This window comes from Lolium rigidum, chromosome 1 (assembly GCF_022539505.1).
Source record: "Lolium rigidum isolate FL_2022 chromosome 1, APGP_CSIRO_Lrig_0.1, whole genome shotgun sequence".
In the NCBI taxonomy this organism is placed as follows: domain Eukaryota; kingdom Viridiplantae; phylum Streptophyta; class Magnoliopsida; order Poales; family Poaceae; genus Lolium; species Lolium rigidum.
The window spans coordinates 315905268-315927763 of NC_061508.1; the positions used below are offsets into that span (position 1 = coordinate 315905268).

At 44.6% G+C, this 22496-nt stretch overlaps 2 protein-coding genes and 1 pseudogene across 3 annotated transcripts; 2 read left to right on the forward strand and 1 right to left on the reverse strand.

The window, feature by feature from the left end:
• Positions 1-1081: 1081 nt before the first annotated feature.
• Positions 1082-3254, reverse strand: LOC124698088 (50S ribosomal protein L24, chloroplastic-like). The gene is made up of 4 exons (XM_047230613.1): positions 3114-3254; positions 1863-1901; positions 1558-1785; positions 1082-1422 (listed from the first exon to the last, which is right to left on the reverse strand). The coding sequence occupies exons 1-4, from the start codon at positions 3237-3239 to the stop codon at positions 1240-1242; spliced, it is 576 nt and encodes a 191-aa protein (XP_047086569.1). The 5' UTR covers positions 3240-3254; the 3' UTR covers positions 1082-1239.
• A 1747-nt stretch (positions 3255-5001) lies between these two features.
• Positions 5002-8684, forward strand: LOC124684214 (beta-glucosidase 25-like). 2 transcript variants are annotated; one of them, XM_047218582.1, is made up of 14 exons: positions 5090-5171; positions 5307-5388; positions 5479-5545; positions 5636-5694; positions 6351-6426; positions 6508-6579; positions 6679-6766; positions 6856-7111; positions 7208-7323; positions 7416-7639; positions 7723-7754; positions 7868-7970; positions 8065-8173; positions 8297-8684. In XM_047218582.1, exons 5-14 carry the CDS (start codon positions 6366-6368, stop codon positions 8481-8483), a joined length of 1248 nt encoding a protein of 415 aa, XP_047074538.1. In that variant the 5' UTR covers positions 5090-5171; positions 5307-5388; positions 5479-5545; positions 5636-5694; positions 6351-6365; the 3' UTR covers positions 8484-8684. The 2 variants fall into 2 exon arrangements, with proteins under 2 accessions (XP_047074537.1, XP_047074538.1); XM_047218581.1 differs by having other exon boundaries at positions 5002-5388.
• A 583-nt stretch (positions 8685-9267) lies between these two features.
• LOC124661738 lies at positions 9268-22494 on the forward strand (annotated as a pseudogene).
• The last annotated feature ends 2 nt before the right edge of the window (positions 22495-22496 follow it).

Here is a 22496-nt window from a genome sequence, read left to right on the forward strand (position 1 = left end):
TTTTCCTATAGGAATTACACTACAAGATTCCTATAGGAATTTTTCCTATAGGATAGGTTCCTATGAATCAAACAACATGTATAGGAATTTTTCCCATAGGAACCAAATCCTACACAATTCCTATGCAAATCCTTTGAATCAAAGGAGCCCTTAGGGTTTGAGAAGTGTTTTGGGACTCGGTTGGAGCACCGTTTCAGCTTGTTTTGCTAGAGCATAAACTAGGATATATAGCTTGCGTGAGTGCTCGTGTGGTGGAGTTCAGCTCTGTCTCACGATCATAGGTAGTATCATGCATGCCATGTAGGCAAAAGTCTTATGTGGCACATCAATTAATGAGGAGAGATGTGAGAGTAGTATCATAGGTAGATACGGTATCATAGCACGTAAAACTATAAATTTTAGTGGCAAACACATCATGTACACATATTTGCATTGAGATTCTACAAAACATTAAATAGGATGAAACTATGATACTAATTCATGATATGATACTATGCATTGTAGGTGTTGTATCATAAACTAGTATCATATGTATGATACTAGTCTATGATACTTCCCATTGTGACTAGTCTAAGGCTGATGATGTTTCTCTTATAACTTTGTAACTCGGGTCTCTTCCCCTAAACTTAATACAAAACACGCTAATCTCTTACGGGTACTCGAAAAAGAAAATGGGATTGGGAACGACTACTGGGACTCTCCTGGAGATGCTATCGGAAGCCTCAGCGTTTCGGCTCTGGGAGTACCTCCTCTGTTTGTGTTGCTTCCGTAAGGCCTTTTCTGTTCTGATATCTGTACTGCCAAGTCAGACCATACTGGCAGTGGTTAATTTAAAGAGTAAATCACATATATCCAGTACTACAACCTACCTGCGGCGTCAGCTTATCAGGCAGAAAATGTGTCACAAAGTTCAGCCCGAACAATATCCTCCAAACACGGCAAGCTTCTGTGGCTATCATAGACCATCTCGTCAGATTACCAGAGCACTAGTGCTGCATTTCCAGTCGATGACTAGCAAAACTGGTGAATGATCACATACGAGGTATACTTCTGGACAAACATTAGGATTCATGCAAACGACTGAAACGAAACAGAGCCATTTCAGCTGGTAAAAGGGCCGCATGTCATGTGTTGCAAAAATGGTGACAACCGTGTAGTAATTTACAAGAAAGACTCTGAAGCTAAAAAATAAACACAAGCAGAGTTCAGAGCATGCGCAGTGCTTCTGTGCTACGATGGCTACTCCGAATCTCCTTCCTTGAACACCTTCGCCCAGTTCTCGACGCTGTCGATTACTTCGCCGGTCTTCTTCAGGTAGCGAACCTTGGTGCCGTCCTCGAGGAGTTTGTGCCCAACTCTACTCGTCACGTTCTTTTCCTTTGAGAAGAGCATCATGTTCGAGCTGTGAATGGGGCCTTCAATCTGACCAAAGGGAAATTACAAGTCTCTGTCAGGAGATAATACTTGTGACACTGAAACTAGGTTCTTGCCATGGATATATGCAACTTCGCAAGGCAGAAGACATGAACAGAAGTTTCAATAGAAATATTTACTGACCATGACAATTTCACCCGGTTCATCATCTGTTCCTTTCTTGTGCTTTGACTTCATGTTCAGGTCCTTCACTATCACAGTGCTGTTGTGCTTGTAAAGCCGTACGACTTCCCCAACCTTACCTTTCTCACGGCCTGCAATGACCTGTACTGTGTCGCCAACCCTAACATGCATCTTGTGCAGCATAGGAAGACTGTTTGGTTTGCACTTCTTCCGTTCCCATCGCTTAAGCTGCAGCGGGAAAAGATTGTTCGTCACTCAGCAGTAGCTAATAAAGTGTTAGATGTTAAACCCAGTTTAGTACTCACCCTCATTTCAATTGGGCTAGTCTTCACCATAAACCTGACCTGCATATCAAATTTATGTACATCTTGTTAGAGTTTCATATGAAAAAACATAATGATCCACTTCAAGGAAAATAAAAAAGGAAACATAAATCAGTTAAGCCGCTAAACTCACACAGAGGTCACGGAGGTCCATTTAAACTATAGGGCCATGCCTTACTTTTTAGTACGGGTTTATTTGTTTCCTTACGGCATAAGTACCAAAGCTCAGTCGGTATAACTTCATTTAGCAAGAATTATTGTGGTCTCACCATTTTCTTATCACCCTTTTGTGGTACCTATATTCAGTAGGATTTATACCCTCCTTTTTGTAGAATCAGCTATGAGTGAAATAATCTGAAAGTAGGCTATTTTAAACAGGCAAGACACACTGAAGAGGACATAGCAGTGACAACATGCGCAGCACAATCAGTGCCAATTTGGGTAAAAAAGTATAGTCAGTGCTATGCTTATAATATAGGAATCCCTACAATATACAGGAGTGTGGAAATTATTTGCTACAAGATATCGCCTGAGTGAACTGAGCTAGATGTTAATTTAATTTCTACCATTTGTGATTGACAGAATGAACACAAAATTTCAGTATGTTTCCAGCAGCCAGCAGGTCATAATAAAAAGTCAAAAAACCTGTTTTCAGTCAGCACAAGAGAATACATACTCCCAATTTAGACACTAAATGGAGTCTAGAGACAGATAGATTTAAACAAATCTCAGACATCTATTTATGAACAGAGGTAGTAGAAGAAATGAACATGAAGGTCGATTGCCCAATAAAAAATCTAGTGACGTTCTTGTTCATGGACGTCAGTAAATTGGATGCTCACCATTTATGGTGCACTCGGCACATTTGGCAAAAGACAGAATTTGCAGGTCTAAACTGAAACCTATTCTGCAGTACATGGGTGAAAGCAGAATGTGCCCAATTTACATACATAAAGCAAAATTTTCCCAATTGACATGCAATTAAATTTAGGAATTCAAACTCTGTCAATTCCTATATAATCCGTCCCCGTATAAATCTTGACGGAAGACGTGGAAACCTTGAACGAGACAACGAGCAACGCAGATATAACATTGCCGTTTCCATGCTAATCTAGTATCAAGCTCTAGGACTCTAAACCTCAATGCAATGCAAGGTATCATCTCCAGCTACAGGGAGAGGGAACTTATTAAGAGAGGAGCGCGCGGGGAGGAGGCATGAATTTGATTAATTACCCCGGACGGCGCGGCGGAGTAGGTGGCGAGCGGGTTTCCCCAGAAGGCGCTGGTGCTCGCCGTGGCGCCGGGCGCCGAGATGGAGAGCGCCCCCATGGCCCCCTGCAGCGCCGCCATTCCAGCCATCCTCTTCCTCACTCACTCGCTCGCTCAGAGAAGACGCAGCAGCCGCAGCGGATAACGAAACGCTCAGTTCAGGATAACGGAATCGTTCCGATGCTAGTTATATATGGGCTTCAGAACTTAACAGGCCGGGCCTCCGGAATTAAGATTCAGATGGGCCTAGATGGTACTGCCGCAATCTAGCCCGGCCCATTGTCCACTCCTCTTCCTCCTTCCCTGAAAAAAAAAACAAACTCCTCTTCCTCCTCGTGGCGTCAGCCGTCGGCGTCACCGGAAGGACGCGGGCTCTGCTCTGCTCCACCTGGCGACGCCACACGCCACGCGGCACGCGAGATGCCCGCTTGCTTCCCGGAGACGGCGGAGAGCCGCCGTCGCCGTCGCCGACGCGCGTAAGCCAAGCGACGTTTGCCGTACAGGCAAGCACCAAACCGCCACCGCCCCCCTCCATTTCCTTTTTCTTAAGTATCGCCGGAAAAAATTCTCCCTTTCCGGGGTGGTGTAGATATCGCGTCACGGTGATTATTCGCCTGGGCGGTGGCGGTGGGCGGTGGCGGTGGGTGGGCGGATAGGTGTCGCCGATTTGTATCAGCCTCGTGCCTTTTGCAATATTCAGCCCCAATCTACGGGGATGAGAACGGCGACGTGCCACCTCCAAGGAAAAAAATAGCGCGCTATAACAAAATAGCGTGGGTCTAAAAATACGCTATTAGCATGCTATAGCGTGCTATTAACGCGAATAGCGCGCTATAGCGCCGAAATAGCGTAGCGTCGGCTCTCCAAATATGCTATAGCGTGCTAATAGCGTTGGAATAGCGCGCTATTTTTTTCCATGGCCACCTCCGATATTCTCTAATCATGGCGTCGCGCGAAGCATTTCAGCGAACGTTCGGAGTCTCCCCATGTTCCCCCCAACGGCCGCGTTTCTCTTGCTCCGCATTACTCTGCGACGAGCCATATCCCGTAGGATATGCATCAGCCAAGCAACGGCCGCGTTTCTCTGCGTTCCGCATTATTCTCTGATATAACATGTTACATGTGCACCTTGCCTCCATTCTCTTGCAGCTGGGCTAGTCTGGATCGCTATCGCCGAATCCTGAATCCATGCTGTCCCTCTCACGTAGCTACCACCGGATTTATCAAACTGTTTCCCTGAATTGTTCCTGCCGTGCAAGCAAGCCACTCCGTCCCCCATGGGACAAGTCTGTCTGACCGCGACTGCACAGGTGGCACATTGACAGGTTGGGTCCCCTAATCTCTCGGAAGATTCTTGCCTCGTCGCATTTCTATAACAACAATCCCGTCCATTATTGAAACGCATTGTGATCAGCATGTAAGCGGCCACCACTTGTTTTGTCCGTACACAGCGATGCTGCCTAACTAATTTTTTGTTTTTGCGAATTATGCTGCCTAACTAAATGGATAGCAAAAGGTTTGACTATTCTATATTTGGATAATCGCTGTAGCTTCCTTCTCATCGTTATCACTTGACACCATGGCAATGATAAGGCATGTGCAATATCTTGCGGGGATCATGATCTTTCTCTGCAAGTAGTAGTAAATGATGTGTCATTCTCTCCAGGTGGGTCAGTTACTGGTCAGTTATGCAAGAACTCTGCACGATTCTAAAAACTGGAGTAGATTGCAGAGAGTCCCAGGCTTAGCTCGGCAGTTATGATCCACGAAATCTGGAGTGCAGGGGAACCTCCAATCAGCCTGAAACTCTTGCGCGCAAGCAAGGCTTGCTTTTGCTTCACTCATGTGGCACTTCGAACTGGACATGTCAAAGCAGTTCCCCCCTTCTCTTGCTGATCACAGGTGCTGTTGACAGAGATATCGCAGCCTGTGGCCTCCGGAAGAGTTACTTAGCAGAGACGCACGTTGGGGACTAGTGAAGCTCATCCTTCAGTTGCCTCCCACGCTCACCAACTCACCAAGGTTTATATATATATCTCTAGCTTGTGCTCCTGTCTGGTACTCACTCATGGAATAAAGGCATTAGTGGGTAGTGCTTCCAACTCAAGGGAACTCCATGGGTTTCTTACCACTGGTTCTGGTTCATATCCTTGTCAGCTTTGCCGCTTGTGCTGAGGCCATAAGGAGAGCAGACTTCCCTCCCGGGTTTACCTTCGGCACAGCTTCTTCCGCTTACCAGGTCTAGTATGGGGAAGCATTTTTCTCTCTGATTCCAGTTTTCTTTTAGTTAGTTTTGTCTGATACTAGTTTCTGGTCAATATGTTACCAGTACGAGGGCGCTGTCAATGAGGGTCAGCGCGGGCCTACAATATGGGATACTCTCGCGAAACGACCTGGTGCAGTAACGATGATCTGCTGCAAAAAGTACTCTAGCCTGATAGTGGCAGCTGTATCCAAATTATGACTGAATGCCGTCTTCTCTGCAGGGCGGGTGATAGATTTCAGCAATGCAGATGTTGCTGTTGACCACTACCATCGTTACAAGGCGAGTTAATCAACGTATCTTTACTTAATTAGTTTATGTGATTTTGTTTCATTCGTTTGGTATGTTATGTAAGCTCGAGTTTCAACTCTACCTTAATCACTGATGATAGGTTTGCAAATTCCTGTGGGATCCAATCTTTTAGATAATGTCTTGTTCATTCAGTGACACTTTTAATGATGGCAAGCTTATTAGAGATTATATGCTATCAACATGTAAGAGAGTCCATTGATACCTGCATTGCTGACAGCTGATGAATTTTTTTGCACGCCTCTCATTTAATCAACTTCTGGTAATTTATACAAGCTGAAAGGACTTCTGTATTTTCAGTTAGTTTCATGTTTTTAATCATCAATGTATTATCTAATTAGCATCATTTTGCTAATTTCGTCTTGTCCTCTCCATTTAAATTCTTTAGACAGTTGAGACAGTTAGCTTACTATCCCAAATCGCAAATCCACCTATGAAGCATGGTTTTTCCAATATTAAGTCAACAGGATACTACTTATAATGTTGTTCCGAATGTGATGCCATTTTGGATCGTCAATAAGGCTATCTGAAATAGAGTATTTCTTCTAAGACTAGGTTGACAATGAAATATGAAGATCAGCCACACCAATAGATTATCTACAGCTGACAAACCTAACTCTGACTGGCAGGAAGATGTGGACTTGATGAAGGACATTGGCGTGGATGCATACCGGTTCTCTATCTCATGGGCACGCATCTTCCCGAGTATGTATGGAATAAATCACGCTCAATTGTATTTATAATCTTAACTCTCCTCGCTAAATGTATAGATGATTTGCTTGCCAGATGGAACGGGCAAACCTAATGAAGAAGGATTGAGTTACTATAACAGCCTCATAGATGTTCTATTAGCTAAAGGTATTCTGTTTTCTACATTTCAGTATCTGCACTTTGCAAAGTTGCCAACTCCCATTTTTATGATTGCCCTACTTCAGTGTTCATATATTTGTCAATCAGGTATCCAACCATATGCAACACTCTTCCACTGGGATCTTCCGCAAGCACTGGAAGACAAATACGGTGGCTGGTTAAACTCGCAAATTGTGTATGGAAGACTCAAATGATCTATGTAGTATATAAATTACTTATTTTAATAAAACTGGTTTCATTGATCCTGAGAGCTAAATTTTGCAGGGAGGATTTTGTTCACTATGCATCGACTTGCTTCCAGGAATTTGGAGATAGAGTGAAGCACTGGATAACTGTTAATGAGCCCCATAACTTTGCAATAGATGGTTACGATTTTGGCATCCAAGCACCTGGGAGGTGCTCCATTTTGTCTCATTTGTTCTGTAAGGATGGTAAATCATCAACCGAACCGTATCTTGTAGCCCACAACATACTCTTGGCTCATGCGGGTGTTTTTCATACTTACAAGCAATATTTTAAGGTAATCTATTTGTAAACACATCTTGAAGTAATTTTTCTCTTAGAGGATGATAAGCAACAAATAAAATAAATGCATACCTTTATGTGCGAATTGCAGAAAGAACAAGGAGGCCTCATTGGAATTGCACTTGATTCCAAGTGGTATGAACCATTGTCAGATGTTGATGAAGACAGAGAAGCGGCAGCACGGGCAATGGACTTTGAGCTTGGATGGTGAGAATTAAGTACCAACTTGTTATGACACATATGTTTTTTTTTCCTATGTAATTGAAGTAGATAAACATTTTTCCTGCGTTTGAATACAGGTTCTTGGAACCCTTAATGTTTGGCCACTACCCTGCCTCCATGCAGAAACTTGTAGGCAACAGGCTGCCTAAGTTTTCAAATCAGGAGTCACAATTAGTATCTGGCTCACTAGATTTTGTAGGCATAAACCACTACACAACATTATATGCTAGGAACGACAGGATGCGGATCAGGAAACTTGTAATGAATGATGCTTCAACCGATTCTGCTATCATCTCAACTGGTCAGTCTTGATAAATGAAGATATCATGAACTTCCCAATCCATTGTCAGTATTACTGATATCCTCTCTGCATGCACTATGCAGCTTACAGGAGTGGAAAGAAGATAGGAGAAACGGTAATATTTGCACAACTATTTCTTGTGTTGCATCAAATTTAGTCTCTACATTTGTTTGACATCTATTTAATTATATGTTTATTTAAAATAAATATTTATTTATTGACTTTCAGGCAGCATCAAGTTGGCTGCACATAGTTCCCTGGGGCATGTTCAATCTGATGAAACATGTTAAAGAGAAGTACGGAAATCCACCTGTGTTCATTACCGAGAATGGTAGGTAACTGAGATTGTACAGTTCAGTGTTCACATGCTATTAGATTATTTGCCTTAAGAGAGTTGATGGTGTTTGACAAGTTGTTTATGGCAGGCATGGATGATGCAAACAACCTGTTTTCCAGACTAGAAACTGTCCTGCAAGATGATAAAAGGATACAGTACCACAACGACTATATGTCTAGCCTCCTAGATGCTATAAGGTGAGGTTTCATTTCTTTGCGGATATTACTAGAACTGAATCACCAACACCACACATGGTCCATGGTACCAAGTATGCTTTTCTAGCTTGGCGCTTAAGTACTCTGCAACCTGAATTACTGCAGGAAGGAAGGTTGCAATGTCCAAGGTTACTTTGTATGGTCGCTGCTTGATAACTGGGAGTGGAACTCAGGGTACACTGTGCGGTTCGGCCTTTACTATATTGACTACAACAACAACTTGACAAGGATACCCAAAGCGTCAGTCGAGTGGTTCAGTCAGGTTCTAGCCCAGAAGACTGAGGTCATGTAGATAACAGTACACTGTTTCCCCACTGTCCATTAAGTGTGCAACTTTGCATATTTGACATTTACACACATATCTTAGGTGCAAAAAATGTAACTCCCGGGTTCCCGACACAATCGTCAACCTTGCTGTTGAACGGAGTCACTGTTGTTGTACTTGTACATTGATCTTACAGAAATAGAAGAGAATTACAGCTTTTGAAAACCCCATTTCCATCCAATTTTTCTGATGTATGTTTGATGCTTCTGTTTTGTCCCCAAATATGAATTGACAGTGATATGCTCAAAAAGTCTATTGAAATTTGAGCTATATGGACCATGATGATGCCCAGAACAAGTGAATAAGATGTGGCTTTGAACAGGACCGCTGGGGACGGTGTTGGGCTGTTGGCTCTGGCAGGTCAGCATATTCACTTCCCCTTGAAATTTCCAAAATAATTTCATGCTTTACCAAACGGGGCTTTGGATAGGCAATCTTGGGTGAAGTTAAACCAGTCTTATGAAAAAAATGAGAGTATCATGCAAACCAGTCATCTGATCATTCTCTGAGAACCACCGAGGCCTTCCCGTCCTGAACCTTATCATCTGACCACGAAGTGCCACAGACACACACTTGACACACAAACTATGCACGTGTTTGCGCCTACCCAACATCCTGTTCTTGCCTTTTGGCATTTATAATTCAGTCTCTTAATCAACTTGGGCTATAATTGGGCTTTGAGCTGAGTATATTACATTTTGTTTTTTCATCAATTATGGATGCAACTTGCCTCAGCGCACGCTCCACCCCCATGCTCTTTCCAGAGGCATTTCACAACTCGTTTTTAAATCAACTTCATCAGCGGTAGAGCTTGGACCCAAGTTTTTAAATTCTTGCTTTAACCAACTTGGGGTGGCAACTGATATTTGACCAAAGTATTTTCCTTACCTAAAGTATCCTGCAATATCCTGTCTGGTACTTGTTTACTGAATAAATACATTAGTAGTTTGAGCTTCAAAGTTCAAACTGCAGCAAAACACCATGGTTGTTGGCACTGGTTCTTCATATCCTTGTTGCTGCATGTGCTGAAGCCGTAACAAGGGCAGGTTTCTTCCTGGTTTTACATTTGGAACAGCTTCTTCAGCTTACCAGGTCCAGAGTTGCAAAAACATTCGTCTCTCTGATTTCAGCTGACGCGGTTTGAGTTAGTTGTCTGATAGTTGTTTCTGGTCATTATGTTTACCAGTATGAGGGTGCTGTAAACGAGGGTCTACCTGGACCTACAATATGGGATACCCTCACGAGGCAACCTGGTGACAATTTCTTGCAAAAAAACTACTCCAATCTGATGTTTTGTCCAAGTTATGAATGGATGCCATCTTTCCTACAGGGCGGGTGGTAGATTTCAGCAATGCAGATGTTGCTGTTGATCACTACCATCGCTACAAGGTGTAATCGATGGATCTCTATTTTTTTATGTCATTTTGTTCATTCACCGGGCTCGTTATGCCATATAAGCTAGAATTTGGACCTCCCGCCTTAGTCATTGATTCTGTTTTTTTTACAGTACTGTAGATGGTTGGTTTGTAACATGTTCTTGATCCAAATTTGGAAATGCCTGGTGTCTCGAAAAAAATTTCTAAGAAAATGCAAAAACCTTGTGTCTCGATGCATTGATGGAGGAGAGTTAAGTTCTTCTGTTTTCTACATTTCAACCTTTTACGATTACCCTTCCTTAGTGTTTCTACATTTGTGCATCAGGTATACAACCACTGGGACCTTCCCTAGGCACGGAAGACAAATATGGTGGCTGTTTAAACTTGCAAATAATGTATGGAAGATTACTGCATGAACTTATTTTAATTGACGCTGTCGTTACATGATCTATGTCTATGTAGCATATATTTTTTATTTCCAAGAGAAGATTTCAGTGTTCCTGGGATCTAATTTGCGCAGGGAGGATTTTGTTCACTATGCCTCTACTTGCTTCAAGGAATTCGGAGATAGAGTGAAGCACTGGCTCACTGTTAATGATCCCGGTAGCTTTGTAATTTATGGTTATGCTTATGTGGCATTAAAGCACCTGGAAAGTGTTCACTTATGTCTCGTTTGTTCTGTAAGGACAATAAATCATCAGCCGAGCAATAAATTGTAGCTCACAACTTACTCTTAGCTCATGCTTGTACTTTTCATACTTACAAGCAACATTTCAAGGTAATCCATTGCAAACACATCCTAACATAATATTTTTATAAATTAATACGGATGCCTGGATGTACTTTGCAGAAAGAACAAGGAGGTTTCACTGGAATCACACTTGACTCCAAATGGTATGAACCACTGTCAGATTTCGATGAAGACAGAAAAGCAGCAGCATGAGCAATGGACTTTGAGCTAGGATGGTGAGAAATTAAGAACCTACTTGATATGTCAACATAAGTTAAATTCTTATGTAATTGCAGTAGATAGCCATTTTCTTCTGTATTAATTGTGAAATTTTGCAAATGGGAATACATGTTCTTGGGTCCCTTAATGTTTGGGCACTACCCCGGTTCTATGCAGAAACTTGTGTGGGCAAGAGGCTGCCTCAGTTTTTAAATCAGGAATCACAGTCGGTATTTGGGTCACTAGATTTTGTGGGAATAAACCACAACACAACATTATATGGTAGGAACTACAGGATGTGGGTCAGGAAACTTGTAGTGAATGATGTTTGCCAGATGCTGATGTCATCCCAACTGGCGAGTCTTGATAAATGAAGATATTATAAACCACCTAATCCATTGTCAGTATTACTGATTTCCTTACTGCATGCACTATGCAGCTTACAAGCATGGAAAGAAAATCGGAGAAACGGTAATATTAGCACAACTATTTCTCCCATTGCTTCAGACTTGCTCTGTTCTTTCGCTTTGTATCTACTTAATTATCATGTTTGATTGAAAACAAATAAATTTACTTATCATCTCTCAGGCAGCGTCGAGTTGGCTACACATAGTTCCCTGTGGCATGTTCAAGCTGATGAAACGTATTAAAGAGAAGTATGGAAATCCACCTGTGTTGATAACAGAGAATGGTAGGTAGCTGAGATTTTGTTAGACATCTGTTGGTGTATCTGTTGGGCTATCTTCTTGTTCTCTGTTGTGGCCCATTTGGCCCAGCCCAGTCCTGACCTATATAAGGTGCTTCTATCTCTGTAACCCTAAGCTGAGAGAGTTCCTCCCTGCAGCCTCCTACCTCAGGTTAGGCCCTCACCTCTGTTCACATGGTATCAGAGCAAGGGGCAGTGAGGGCAACAACGGGAAGGACTGCCGATCTGGAAGCCTAGTCTGCTGTGGCAGCTAGGAGGAAGAGGAAGAGGAAGGGAGTAGGCTGCTGCGGTGGCTGGGAGGAAGAGGAAGGGAGCAGGCTGCTGCGGCGGCAAGGAGGGGAAGGCTGTGACAAGTAAGGAGACGAAGAGGCATCCTGCGGGTAAGTCCTTTGGTGGTTCTGAGAGGTTAGTTTGGTGTCAAGCATGGGGGACAACGGAGATTTGGCCAAGGCTCGGAGAAGCTGGCAGAACTTATCACTACCAAAGGAGATGGAGGAGGATCTGCTGGAGGGGAGCAATCGTTCCCCATACCATCATCGGTCAGAAACTTGAGCTGCCGGCGAATGAAATCAAGTTGGAAGGAGTGGCCAACTATCTCCGGTGGTCAAGGAGGGCGCTGTTGATTTTGAACTCGAAAGGGCTGGATGAACGTGTGAGTGGTGAAGCTGCAAAACCAGCGAGACAAGACCAGTCCGGAATGGAAACGAGTGGAATGCCATAAATTCTGCGATTGTGGCATGGTTGCTTAACTCTTTGGTTCCTAACATTGCTGCTTCTGTAGAGGCACTCACAAAAGCTTCGGAGGTATGGGACACCCTATCAAATCTTTATTCCGGAAAGGGGAACATTATGTTGATTGCTGAGATTGAGGATAAAGTGCATGACTTGCAACAAGGAAACAAAACTGTGATGGCATATGTGGCTGAGTTGCAGCATCTTTGGGGAGATTTAGATCATGTTGATCCTCCGGAACTTGCCCATGGGGAATGTGTGAGTCTGCTCGCAAGCTGGATTGAACGTCGGCGAGTCATGAAGTTCTTGAAGGGTCTTAATCAAGATTTTGAGGGAGAAGGGCTGCTTTACTGCATCAAACCACTACCCCTTCTCTCAAAGAAGCCATTGCAGCTATGTCCGGAGAGGAAGTGCGTACGAATATGACGAAGGGAAGCGATTACTGTCCCTCATCCAACCTTCTACACTAACGAGAGACAAGAGATGAGAGACTGCTATACTTGTGGGCAGAAGGGACACTTGAAGCATCGGTGTACCTCGTTTGCTACATCCGAGTAGGGGAGAGGAGGATACACACATGGCGAGAGGAAGCTACGAGAGGAAGAGGTGATGGCGAGAGGTAGTGGACAGCCATACGGACAACACCATGGAAGAGGTGGTGGACAGCACTATGGCGAGAGGTAGTGGACAGCCATATGGATATCGGTATGGCGGGGGTGTAGGACAGCGAGCACGCTATATCACCCAAGGCACATATGGCGGCAGCTTCGAGTCAACTACCGGTACCTCTCGGGGACAATCAAAGGAAGAAGGACAAAATGAAGCAACCTTTGGGAACTTTGCTCACTATGTCTACAAAGATGAAGGTAATATTGATAGAGTTTCTATAGCCACTCATAATGCTAATTCAGATTGGATTCTTGATTCCGGAGCATCCAAACATGTTACTTGGAAATATTAGTGAGTTTGACTCTTATACTCAGTATCCTCCCACACATAGAGGCACTATCCAAACAGCAGATGGCACAACACAATCTATAAAAGGGGAGGGTCGGTGCAATGTACACCCAACATAAAATTGTCATCAGTTCTACATGTTCCTGCTTTTCCAATAAATCTGCTATCTCTAAGTGCCTTGATTGATCAGCAGGACTACCGTATAATAGTTGATAGATATATGTGTTTAATTCAGGAAAGGGAGAGCAGCAAGAAGATTGGGACTGCAACCAGGCATAGAGGTCTTTGGCACATAGATCGTGACAAGATGGGGCATGATGCTAGTTACGTAGCTTGCTGCGATTGTTGGAGGAAAGGAGAGTATGGCACTAGTTCATCATTGTCGAATGGGTCACATGGCGTTTGATAAAATGTTTCGAGTTTTTCCTGATGTAATGAATGGAGTGGACAAAACCAAATTATGTTGTGATGCCTGCGAATATGCTAAGCATACGAGAACCTCTTATGTTAGTAGAGGGATCAGAAGTGTATCCCCATTTGTGTTAGTGCACTCTGATGTATGGACGTGTCCTGTCAGTAAGTGGCATGAAGTACTTTGTGACTTTTATTGACTGCTATTCCAGAATGACTTGGATCTATCTTATGCGTCACAAAGATGAAGTGTTCACTTGTTTCCAGAGTTTTTGTGCCTATGTGAAAAACCAATTCAATGTTCAGGTGCAAGTGATCAGAACTGATAATGGTACTGAATATATCAACAAACCTTTTGCTTGCTTTCTTATCTTCGCAAGGTATCCTGCACCGGACTTCATGTCCCGACACTCCTCCCAGAATGGAGTTGCTTGAGCGGAAGAATAGGCACATTCTTGAAGTGGCTCGATCTCTTATGTTTACCATGAATGTTCCAAAATTCTTATGGAGTGAGGCAGTTATGACTGCTACATATTTGATCAACAGAATGCCTTCAAAGATTCTAGGTATGCAGTCTCCTTGCCAACTCCTTCTAAATAACAATGACTTTGTTGTACCACCCAAACTCTTTGGCTGTACATGTTTTGTAAGGGATCACAGGCCATCTGTTGGCAAGCTAGATCATCGGGCTATCAAATGTATCTTTATTGGCTATTCCTCCAGACAGAAGGGTTACAAGTGTTGGAGTCCCACTGACAGGAGGACATTTGTAAGCATGGATGTTACGTTTCGCGAGTCAGAACCATTTTATGACGGTGAGAGTGATCTTAGTGGCTTGTTCCAGGGGCTTGACCATCTTGGTGATGCTCAAGAGGGGGAGCAACAGCAAGGTGCTGATCAAGAGCAGCAAGATGGTGACCAACACCAACAACAACATCAACAATTTCCTATTGTTGCGGAGATTCGTGCAATTCCTGGTACACCTACACCACCTAAACCTGTACCACCACAAAGATGGCTGCAGAATCCACTTGTGTACTCTAGAAGACAAGTACAAAGGGAACAAGTAGATGCACCGGAGGAGCAACAAGACCAGGGGCAGGGGGAGCAACCCATTGGACCAGAAAATCAAGGAAGTACAAGTGTAGATTCTGCAGAAGAGAATCAATCTCAGACTGAGTCCAATAATAGCCTAGACTTGCCAATTGCAATAAGGAAAGGGATAAGAAATGTAGGGCCCCCAAAGCGACTGAGTTATGATGACTATGACATAGGAAATTATATTTCTTACGAGGCATTGTCACCCACTTTTCGGGCTTTTGTTGCTTCATTCGCAAGCTCATATCTCGTTCCTAAGGATTGGAAGGCAGCCGGAGTTGGACCCGAGATGGTGCAATGCTATGATGGAAGAGTTAGAGGCCTTGAAGAAAAATAAAACATGGGAGTTAACAGATCTCCCTAAAGGAAAGAATACAGTAGGCTGTAAGTGGATCTATCTGTAAAACAAAATGCAGAAGGATAAGGCAAGACTTGTGGCAAGAGGATATAGTCAGACTTATGGCATTGACTATGATGAGACATTTGCACCAGTGGCAAAAATGAGCACTGTCAGAATTTTGATCTCTTGTGCAGCAAATTTCGGATGGCCCTTGCATCAACTTGATGTCAAAAATGCATTTCGCATGGTGATCTTCAAGAGGAGGTGTATATGGAGATGCCACCAGGATTTGTCGGACACTGAAACTAAAGGGAAGGTATGTAGGCTGAAGAAATCTCTATATGGTCTCAAACAATCTCCACGGGCCTGGTTTGACGAGGTTCGGACAAGTGGTGTGTGGCATGGGTTATGGTCAATGCAATGGAGACCATACCTTATTTTACGAACATTCGGAGCGAGAAAATCACTATCCTTGCTTGTGTATGTTGATGATATTATCATCACGGGAGATGATGTTGTGGAAATCGCAAAAGCTGAAAGGATGCTTGAGTCGGGCCTTTGAGGTGAAAGATTTGGGAAAACTTAGATACTTCCTTGGAAAAGAAGTTGCAAGATCGTCAAAAGGGATATCACTATCTCAAAGAAAGTATACATTGGATCTCTTAGATGATATGGGCATGCTGGGGTGCCGAGTGGCTTCAACACCTATTGACCAGAACACTAAAATCACAGCAAAGTCTGGAGAACCCATAAACAAGGAGAAATATCAAAGACTTGTTGGGAGACTAATATACTTATGCCACACAAGACCAGATATATCATTTGCAGTAAGTGTAGTGAGTCGCTATATGCATGATCCGAGGGATGGACACACGAAGCAGCTCAAAGAATCTTGAGATACTTGAAGGGCACTCCGGGAAAAGGAGTGTTGTTTAAAAGTAATGGACACCTAAATGTAGATGGATATTGTGATGCGGATTGGGCTAGCTGCTTAGATGATCGAAGATCCACCTCAGGGTATTGTGTTTTTGTTGGAGGAAATTTGGTGTCATGGAGAAGTAAGAAACAATCTGTTGTCTCGAAATCAACAGCCGAAGCTGAGTACAGAGCTATGTCACAGGGCCTGGGTGAAATGTTGTGGGTACGAAACCTTCTAAGAGAGCTGAAAATTTTAAGGCAAGGAAGCTTGAAAGTGTGGTGTGATAATATGTCTGCCATAAACATAGCAAATAACCCTGTCCAGCATGAGCGAACTAAACATGTGGAGATAGACAGATTCTTTATTAAAGAAAAGATTGATGCAGAGATTATCTCATTGGCTTATGTGAGATCAGGACAACAAGTGGCAGACTGTTTAACAAAGGGACTGGGCTCAAAGGAGTGTAATCTTGCCTGTGCCAAGATGGGGATGATTGACATTTATCACCCATCTTGAGGGGAGTGTTAGACATCTGTTGGTGTATCTCATTGGGCCATCTTCTTGTTCCCTGTTGTGGCCCATTTGGCCCAGCCCAGTCCTGACCTATATAAGGTGCTTCTATCTCTGTAACCCTAAGCTGAGAGAGTTCCTCCCTGCAGCCTCCTACCTCAGGTTAGGCCCTCACCTCTGTCCACAGATTTGCATTGTTGGCAGGCAGTAAGATTTTTCTTTTCCTTAAAACTAGTCAATAAGAATTAAAGAAGTGGCTTATGGCAGGTGTGGATGATGCAAACAACCGGTTTTCAAGGTTAGAAAATGCCCTACAAGATGATAAGAGGATACAGTACCACACCGACTGCATGTCCAGCCTCGTAGATGCTATAAGGTGAGGTCTCTTTCCTTTGTGTATATAGCAAAACTGAACCACCGGCATCAAAGCATAATCCATGTTTACCACTATGAACATCTTTCATCTTGGTACTTGAGTGCTCGTCAACCTGAATTTCTGCCGGTATGAAGGCTGCAACGTCCGTTACTTTGTATGGTCGCTGCTCGATAACTGGGAGTGGAACTCGGGGTACACAGTGAGGATTGTAGTGCCTCGACTGCAACAACAACCTGACAAGGATACCAAAAGCATCCGCCAAATAGTTCAGTCAGGTTCTGGCCCAGAAGGCCGCTGTCTTGTAGATATAAGAGTGCAGTGGTTATTCAGTCACCATTTCGGTTGCGCATTTACAAGTACTTGCATATCCTTCAGAGTAAAATTTAACTCGAGAATCTACTCCAACGGTCATCCACGTTGTTGAATGTTTCGCCTTTTTGCTGTACATTGATGTTCACGGAAATCAACAAAGAGCATTGTAGTAGCGTAGATAACAGCGCAGTGATTGTTTGGCTACCGTGTCAATTGTGCACAGGCACCGTTAACACATACGAAATTATCCGAGGAGCAAAATGTGACTCGAGAATCTCCTACGATGGCCAGCCACACTGTCGGATGTGTGGCTGTCGTGCTTGTACATTGTAAGATGTTACAGATATCAACAAGAGAATTATACAGTTCTTGAACACCCCATCCCTTTTATTCTAGTGTACGCTGAAGCTTCTTTTTTTCCCCTCTCTTTCGGAAGTTGTACTGACTGTGAGATGCTCCTACTCCAAGAACACGTTGTAATCAGATCAAAAAAAAAAAAGAACACGTTGTAATCTGAGCTACACGGCATGATGATGTCCAGAACAGATGAAGACAGATCCTGAAAAGAAGACGTGTGGCTTTTGGAACGAGAAGGCTTCGGTTGGCCCGGGCAACTTCAGGTCAGCAAGCATGGTCCCACTCCCCCCTACGAAATTTCCATCTCCTGACCTCTCACCCTGCAAATTCCCCCCTCCGAGCTTTGCACCTGCGGATTGTGTCCATGCGCCACAATGGAACATCCTACCTTTTTCATTCTAGTTTTCTAGTGTATGTGTATGCTTCTTTCTTTGGTATCTCCAAAGTGGAACTGGCAGCGAGATGCTCCATGAACATGTGGTGATTTGAGGAGCTAGATAGCAGGATGATGTGTAGATCAGATGAAAACAAAGCATGAAAAGAAGCTGTGGCTTTCAGAACAAGAATGCTCTTGTTTGGGGGTGTCCCCAGCAACATCGGGTCAGCGTGGTCCCCTTTTGATCTCCCCCACTGAAATGTCCACCTATTCCTCCCATCTCCACCCTGTAATTTCCAACTCCAAGCTTTGTGCCTGCGAGTAAAATGCCGTGGTGCCTCGAGATGATGGTCTCGATGCAATTTCTCAGTAAGCTTTGCATGCCTGACTTCCAAACCTGTATGAAATCCCTGCATTGCTTTCCAGTGCCACACAGAAGCCACACATTTTCCTAGGTTCTCTCGGAAACCAAACAGTTTTCCACCGGAATTCCTGATCGAGATATCCCTCCTGATTTCCCCAACTGGTCCTTGACATTATTAGAGCATCTCCAGCCGCGTTCCACAAAGCGTCCCCCAAAGGGATTTGGGGCGCGCCGGACAAAAAAACCGTTCCAGCCGCGTCCCCCAAAACTCATTTTTGTTCGGCGCGCCGCGATACGGTGTCCGGCGCCCCGAGCCTGTCCCCGTCCCACAGGGGACGCACCGGGGACGCCGGACACAACGAAAAGCGAGGCGGGGAGTGGCGGGGCCGACTCGTCAGCGGCATAATAAATTTTGAACCTAACCGTCGCCTACCTCGCGACGGAAGTTATTGGCGGTGCAGTTCCCGCAGCGACGGTGCAGTTCCCGCAGCGACGCAGCCGACGGTGCAGCTTCCGCAGCGACGCAGCCGACGCGTCCCGTCGCGCCTAGCTCGCGTGCCGGCGTTAATGCGCGCCACCGCTCCTCCGCCTCCCTCCGGCCTATAAAAGGGCCGCCTCTCATCGTCCCTCTCACACACAAACCCTAGCGCCTCTCTCCTAAACCCTAGCCGCCACCATCTCAACAAGACTCGACGCTATGTCTGGTAGAGGCGGAGGCCGACCTCGCGGCCGTGGTCGTGGTCGTGGTCGTGGCCGCGGTAGAGCTGAACGCTCGCCGTCGCCTCCCACGCCGTCGGCTTCATCGTCGGAGATGGACGTGGAGCCGGACGTGTGGTTCGAGTTCGTCCTCGTCCTCAAGGGCGACCCGCGCGGCATCCTGAGGCTGCCGGACTCCTTCGTCGACTACGTCGCCGGCGACGATCGCCCGCGCACGATGCATCTGCGGGAGACTGCGTGCGGCTACTACCGGTGGATCGTCGACGTGATCTACCACGCGCGCGGCAAGATGTACCTCAACATCGGCTGGGAGAAGTTCGCGCGGCACCACAGCCTCGAAGCCAGCTTCAGCCTCCTGTTCTCCTACTTCGGCGACAGGGACATGAGCGTCAAGGTCTTCGACGAGACGCGGTGCCGTCGGGACTACCACGGCGACAACACCGACGAGGAGGACGACTGAGTGTTCTTTCTTCGCAGCGAACACGTACACGGAGGTTTCTAGATGTTCGCCTCATCGGTAGAACCAACAAGGGCACCATGCATCCTCCCGCTGGATTTTCCAGTTTAGGTAACTGGGTGTGCCCTCGAGTATTCTTTCTTAGCAGCGAACACAGGAAACCTTCGATGCACGGCCTAGTTAGGTTTAGTTTCTTTGCAAAATTTTATATTTGTGTCCACGACGGTTCAAACTATGTATTAGTTTGTGGAAAACCATATGCCTAACTGTGTTTTCGTGTAAACCACGTTCCAAATTATGTATTAGTTTGTGGAAATTGAAATAAAAAAGCCAAAAAAAAGTATTTTAAATGTTTGGGGGAGGCGTTTGGGGGACGCGGCTGGGGAGCGACGTCCCCCAAAGGCGGCACGAACAAAACACGTCCGCCAAACGCTCAATCCGACGCGGTTTGAAGGACGCTTTGGGGGACGCGGCTGGAGATGCTCTTACGTTCTTTCCATTGCAACAACATGGAAAGTTGGCAACGTGCCCTGTAAAAAAAACACGACAACATGCCACCTTGTGCTGATATATCTAGTTTTAGTGCCTGGGAAGGGACCCAAATGGAAAAGGAAATCGGATATTTGGCGTAGAAGAAAAAATCACACATGGAAAATGTGGAGACAGGGATGTGAAAGGACAAACAACCATGGCAGTTAGGAGTGAAATGTGCGTGCACTCGTGCTCTGTGTGTGTGTGCAGGGGCAAAGAGGAGCAGCGAAAGCCAGGGAACCAACAAAGGGAAAACGATTCGTAGGGGAGATTCTCCCAAAGTTCGTGGTGGAATTCTTTGGAGGGTCGCATCGGTTGCGGATCATCAGCGTTTTCGTCGATCCGGTTTTGTCGACATTGTTTTCTTTTTTTCTTCTTCTTCTATTTTTTTTGGGTTTTGGTGTGCTGTTTTCCTCAGCGGTGATCTCCATCTTGTAACGGTTGGTTGCTATATTAATATAGCGGGGTGAAAGCCTATTTCGAGAAGGTTAGTTGGATTATCATGGTGTTTTGTATAGTAATAGTGTAACAGTACCAGAAATCAATGAATACGTGAACGTGAGCATAATAAAATTCCCGGAGTAAGGGATTTTTGGCTACTGCTGGCTGGCTGATACTCTCTGTCCATTCATGAATTCTAGGTGGTCGTCTATTTAGATTTGATGTTATCAGCATCTCAACATCCATAAAGACACAGATAGGGGATCCAAATATGTATTCATTTGATATAACCAGTACTATTCACACACCAAGTTTGAATAGTTGTTGGTTGGTTGATGAATTATTAATATGAAGTTAGTTGACCATTTTGTGCGTCGTAGGCTCCCTCTCGTTCAATCAAAACTGGCCTATATAAAAATGCTTCAGTTTGCCTTTTCTTATAGAAATGCATGGGAGATTGACGGGAGACAGTCATATGCAGCATTGTTAATGTTGCAGAGTGTCATATTAACCGTGATAGATAGTCGAAATGGAAGTTGTTGGGAATTATGATCGTACATCATCAAGATCACGAAGTAGACTTCATACACCAGACAATTTTCTGTGATATTTAAGTTGCTAGCAGTCGTGCATGATCATGCAATTGCACCCTTCTACACTAGGTTAGAGTCTAGTCAGATGTTTTGATGTATAGACTTTTTGGATGTAAAAATGCATTTTTAAAGTTAGAGCACACGATAACTCTCGTGTAAAAGGAAGTTTCCATAATTTGAAAGGGGACGGATGGTGTACCTCGAAAGCAGCGAAGGCGCTGAAATTTGATGTAAGCAGTTGATGATGAAGACTTTGGGTAAAACCGAGACTTAGTCCTATCATTAAGGAGTTGCTTATTGCAGGTGTGGATGATGGGAACAACTGGCTATCAAGAATAGAAAATGCAGACAATAAAATGACACGGTACCACTATGATTTTTCTAATGGAGGCTATGCCCCAGCCATAGATGCATTCAGCTTTCTTTATTATTTTATTCAACAAAATCTGATCAAGATCATTCATAAAAAATCTTGAAACCATCACACAACAACTACATACCGGATAATGAGTAAAAGTCATGCTAACGAGATCTTGTGCTCTGAAAACGCAAAACCCCCTCATCCACTAGGAACCAGAAATATTGCATACCCAATGACTACATGTCTAACCCCCTGGATGCTATAATAGGTTCCATTTCATTGCACATAAACCGAAAGTGATGCCACGAACATTGTGTACTATGGATGTGTCCCAGTATAGGACGTGTTTGCTTCACATTTTTGTAGCGTAACTTGGTTAAGGTGGTAACGGATACCTTTAAAATGTGTCTGGTTGAGTTTAGCAGTAAACAGCCCATCGGTAACAGATCGTTACAGAGCGGGTTCCTCGCTCGGTCGTGCTGGATCTCTCGACCTCACCTTGTCTCCTCTTTCTGCCCCCACTTTCAATGAGTCATGCCACAGGCGACAGCGCGGGGAGTGGTACCCACCAGCGAAACGTCCCTTAACGTTCTCTACTACATCGGCAGCAGTGGCAAGTGAGGAGAGGTGGCGGTGTGGGAGGAGCTGCAGCGACGGCATGGGAGGAGTAGCGAGGAGTGGCGGCGGCTGCGTCCACCGATCCCCAATCTTGATGGGAAACGGTTGCCATTACACCCGTGAGCCAAACAAAGTTGACATTTTTTCCATTACGTTTACGTTACCACCTGTTTACCGATACTAATTACGTTTACGTAAGCAAAGTTGAAACATACACGTCCATAATCACTTCCCTGGCCGGCTTCGTACCTAAGTACTCTTCGACCTGAATTACTGCAGGAAGGAATGTTGCGACATCGCTGCGACTTCCGCGGTTATTTCGCATGGTCTCTGCTCGATAAATGTGAGCGGAACTCAGGGTACAGGGTGCGGTTCGGCCTGTACTATGTCGACTACAGCAACAACCGGACAAGGATACCCAAAGCATCCGCTAAATGGTTCAGTCAGGTTCTCGCCCACAAAGCTGCAGTGTTCTAGAT

What these genes read in the sequence shown, in the direction of transcription:
- LOC124698088 (XM_047230613.1), bottom strand. Translation starts at nt 3,239, where the DNA reads ATGGCTGGAATGGCGGCGCTGCAGGGGGCCATGGGGGCGCTCTCCATC. An exon ending in ACTCCGCCGCGCCGTCCGGG is followed by an intron (nt 1,902 to 3,113) that starts GTAATTAATCAA and finishes TTTGATATGCAG; the next exon opens with GTCAGGTTTATGGTGAAGAC. An exon ending in AACCGGGTGAAATTGTCATG is followed by an intron (nt 1,423 to 1,557) that starts GTCAGTAAATAT and finishes CCCTTTGGTCAG; the next exon opens with ATTGAAGGCCCCATTCACAG.
- LOC124684214 (XM_047218581.1), top strand. Translation starts at nt 5,266, where the DNA reads ATGGGTTTCTTACCACTGGTTCTGGTTCATATCCTTGTCAGCTTTGCC. An exon ending in TACTCTCGCGAAACGACCTG is followed by an intron (nt 5,546 to 5,635) that starts GTGCAGTAACGA and finishes TCTTCTCTGCAG; the next exon opens with GGCGGGTGATAGATTTCAGC. An exon ending in AGATGTTCTATTAGCTAAAG is followed by an intron (nt 6,580 to 6,678) that starts GTATTCTGTTTT and finishes TTTGTCAATCAG; the next exon opens with GTATCCAACCATATGCAACA.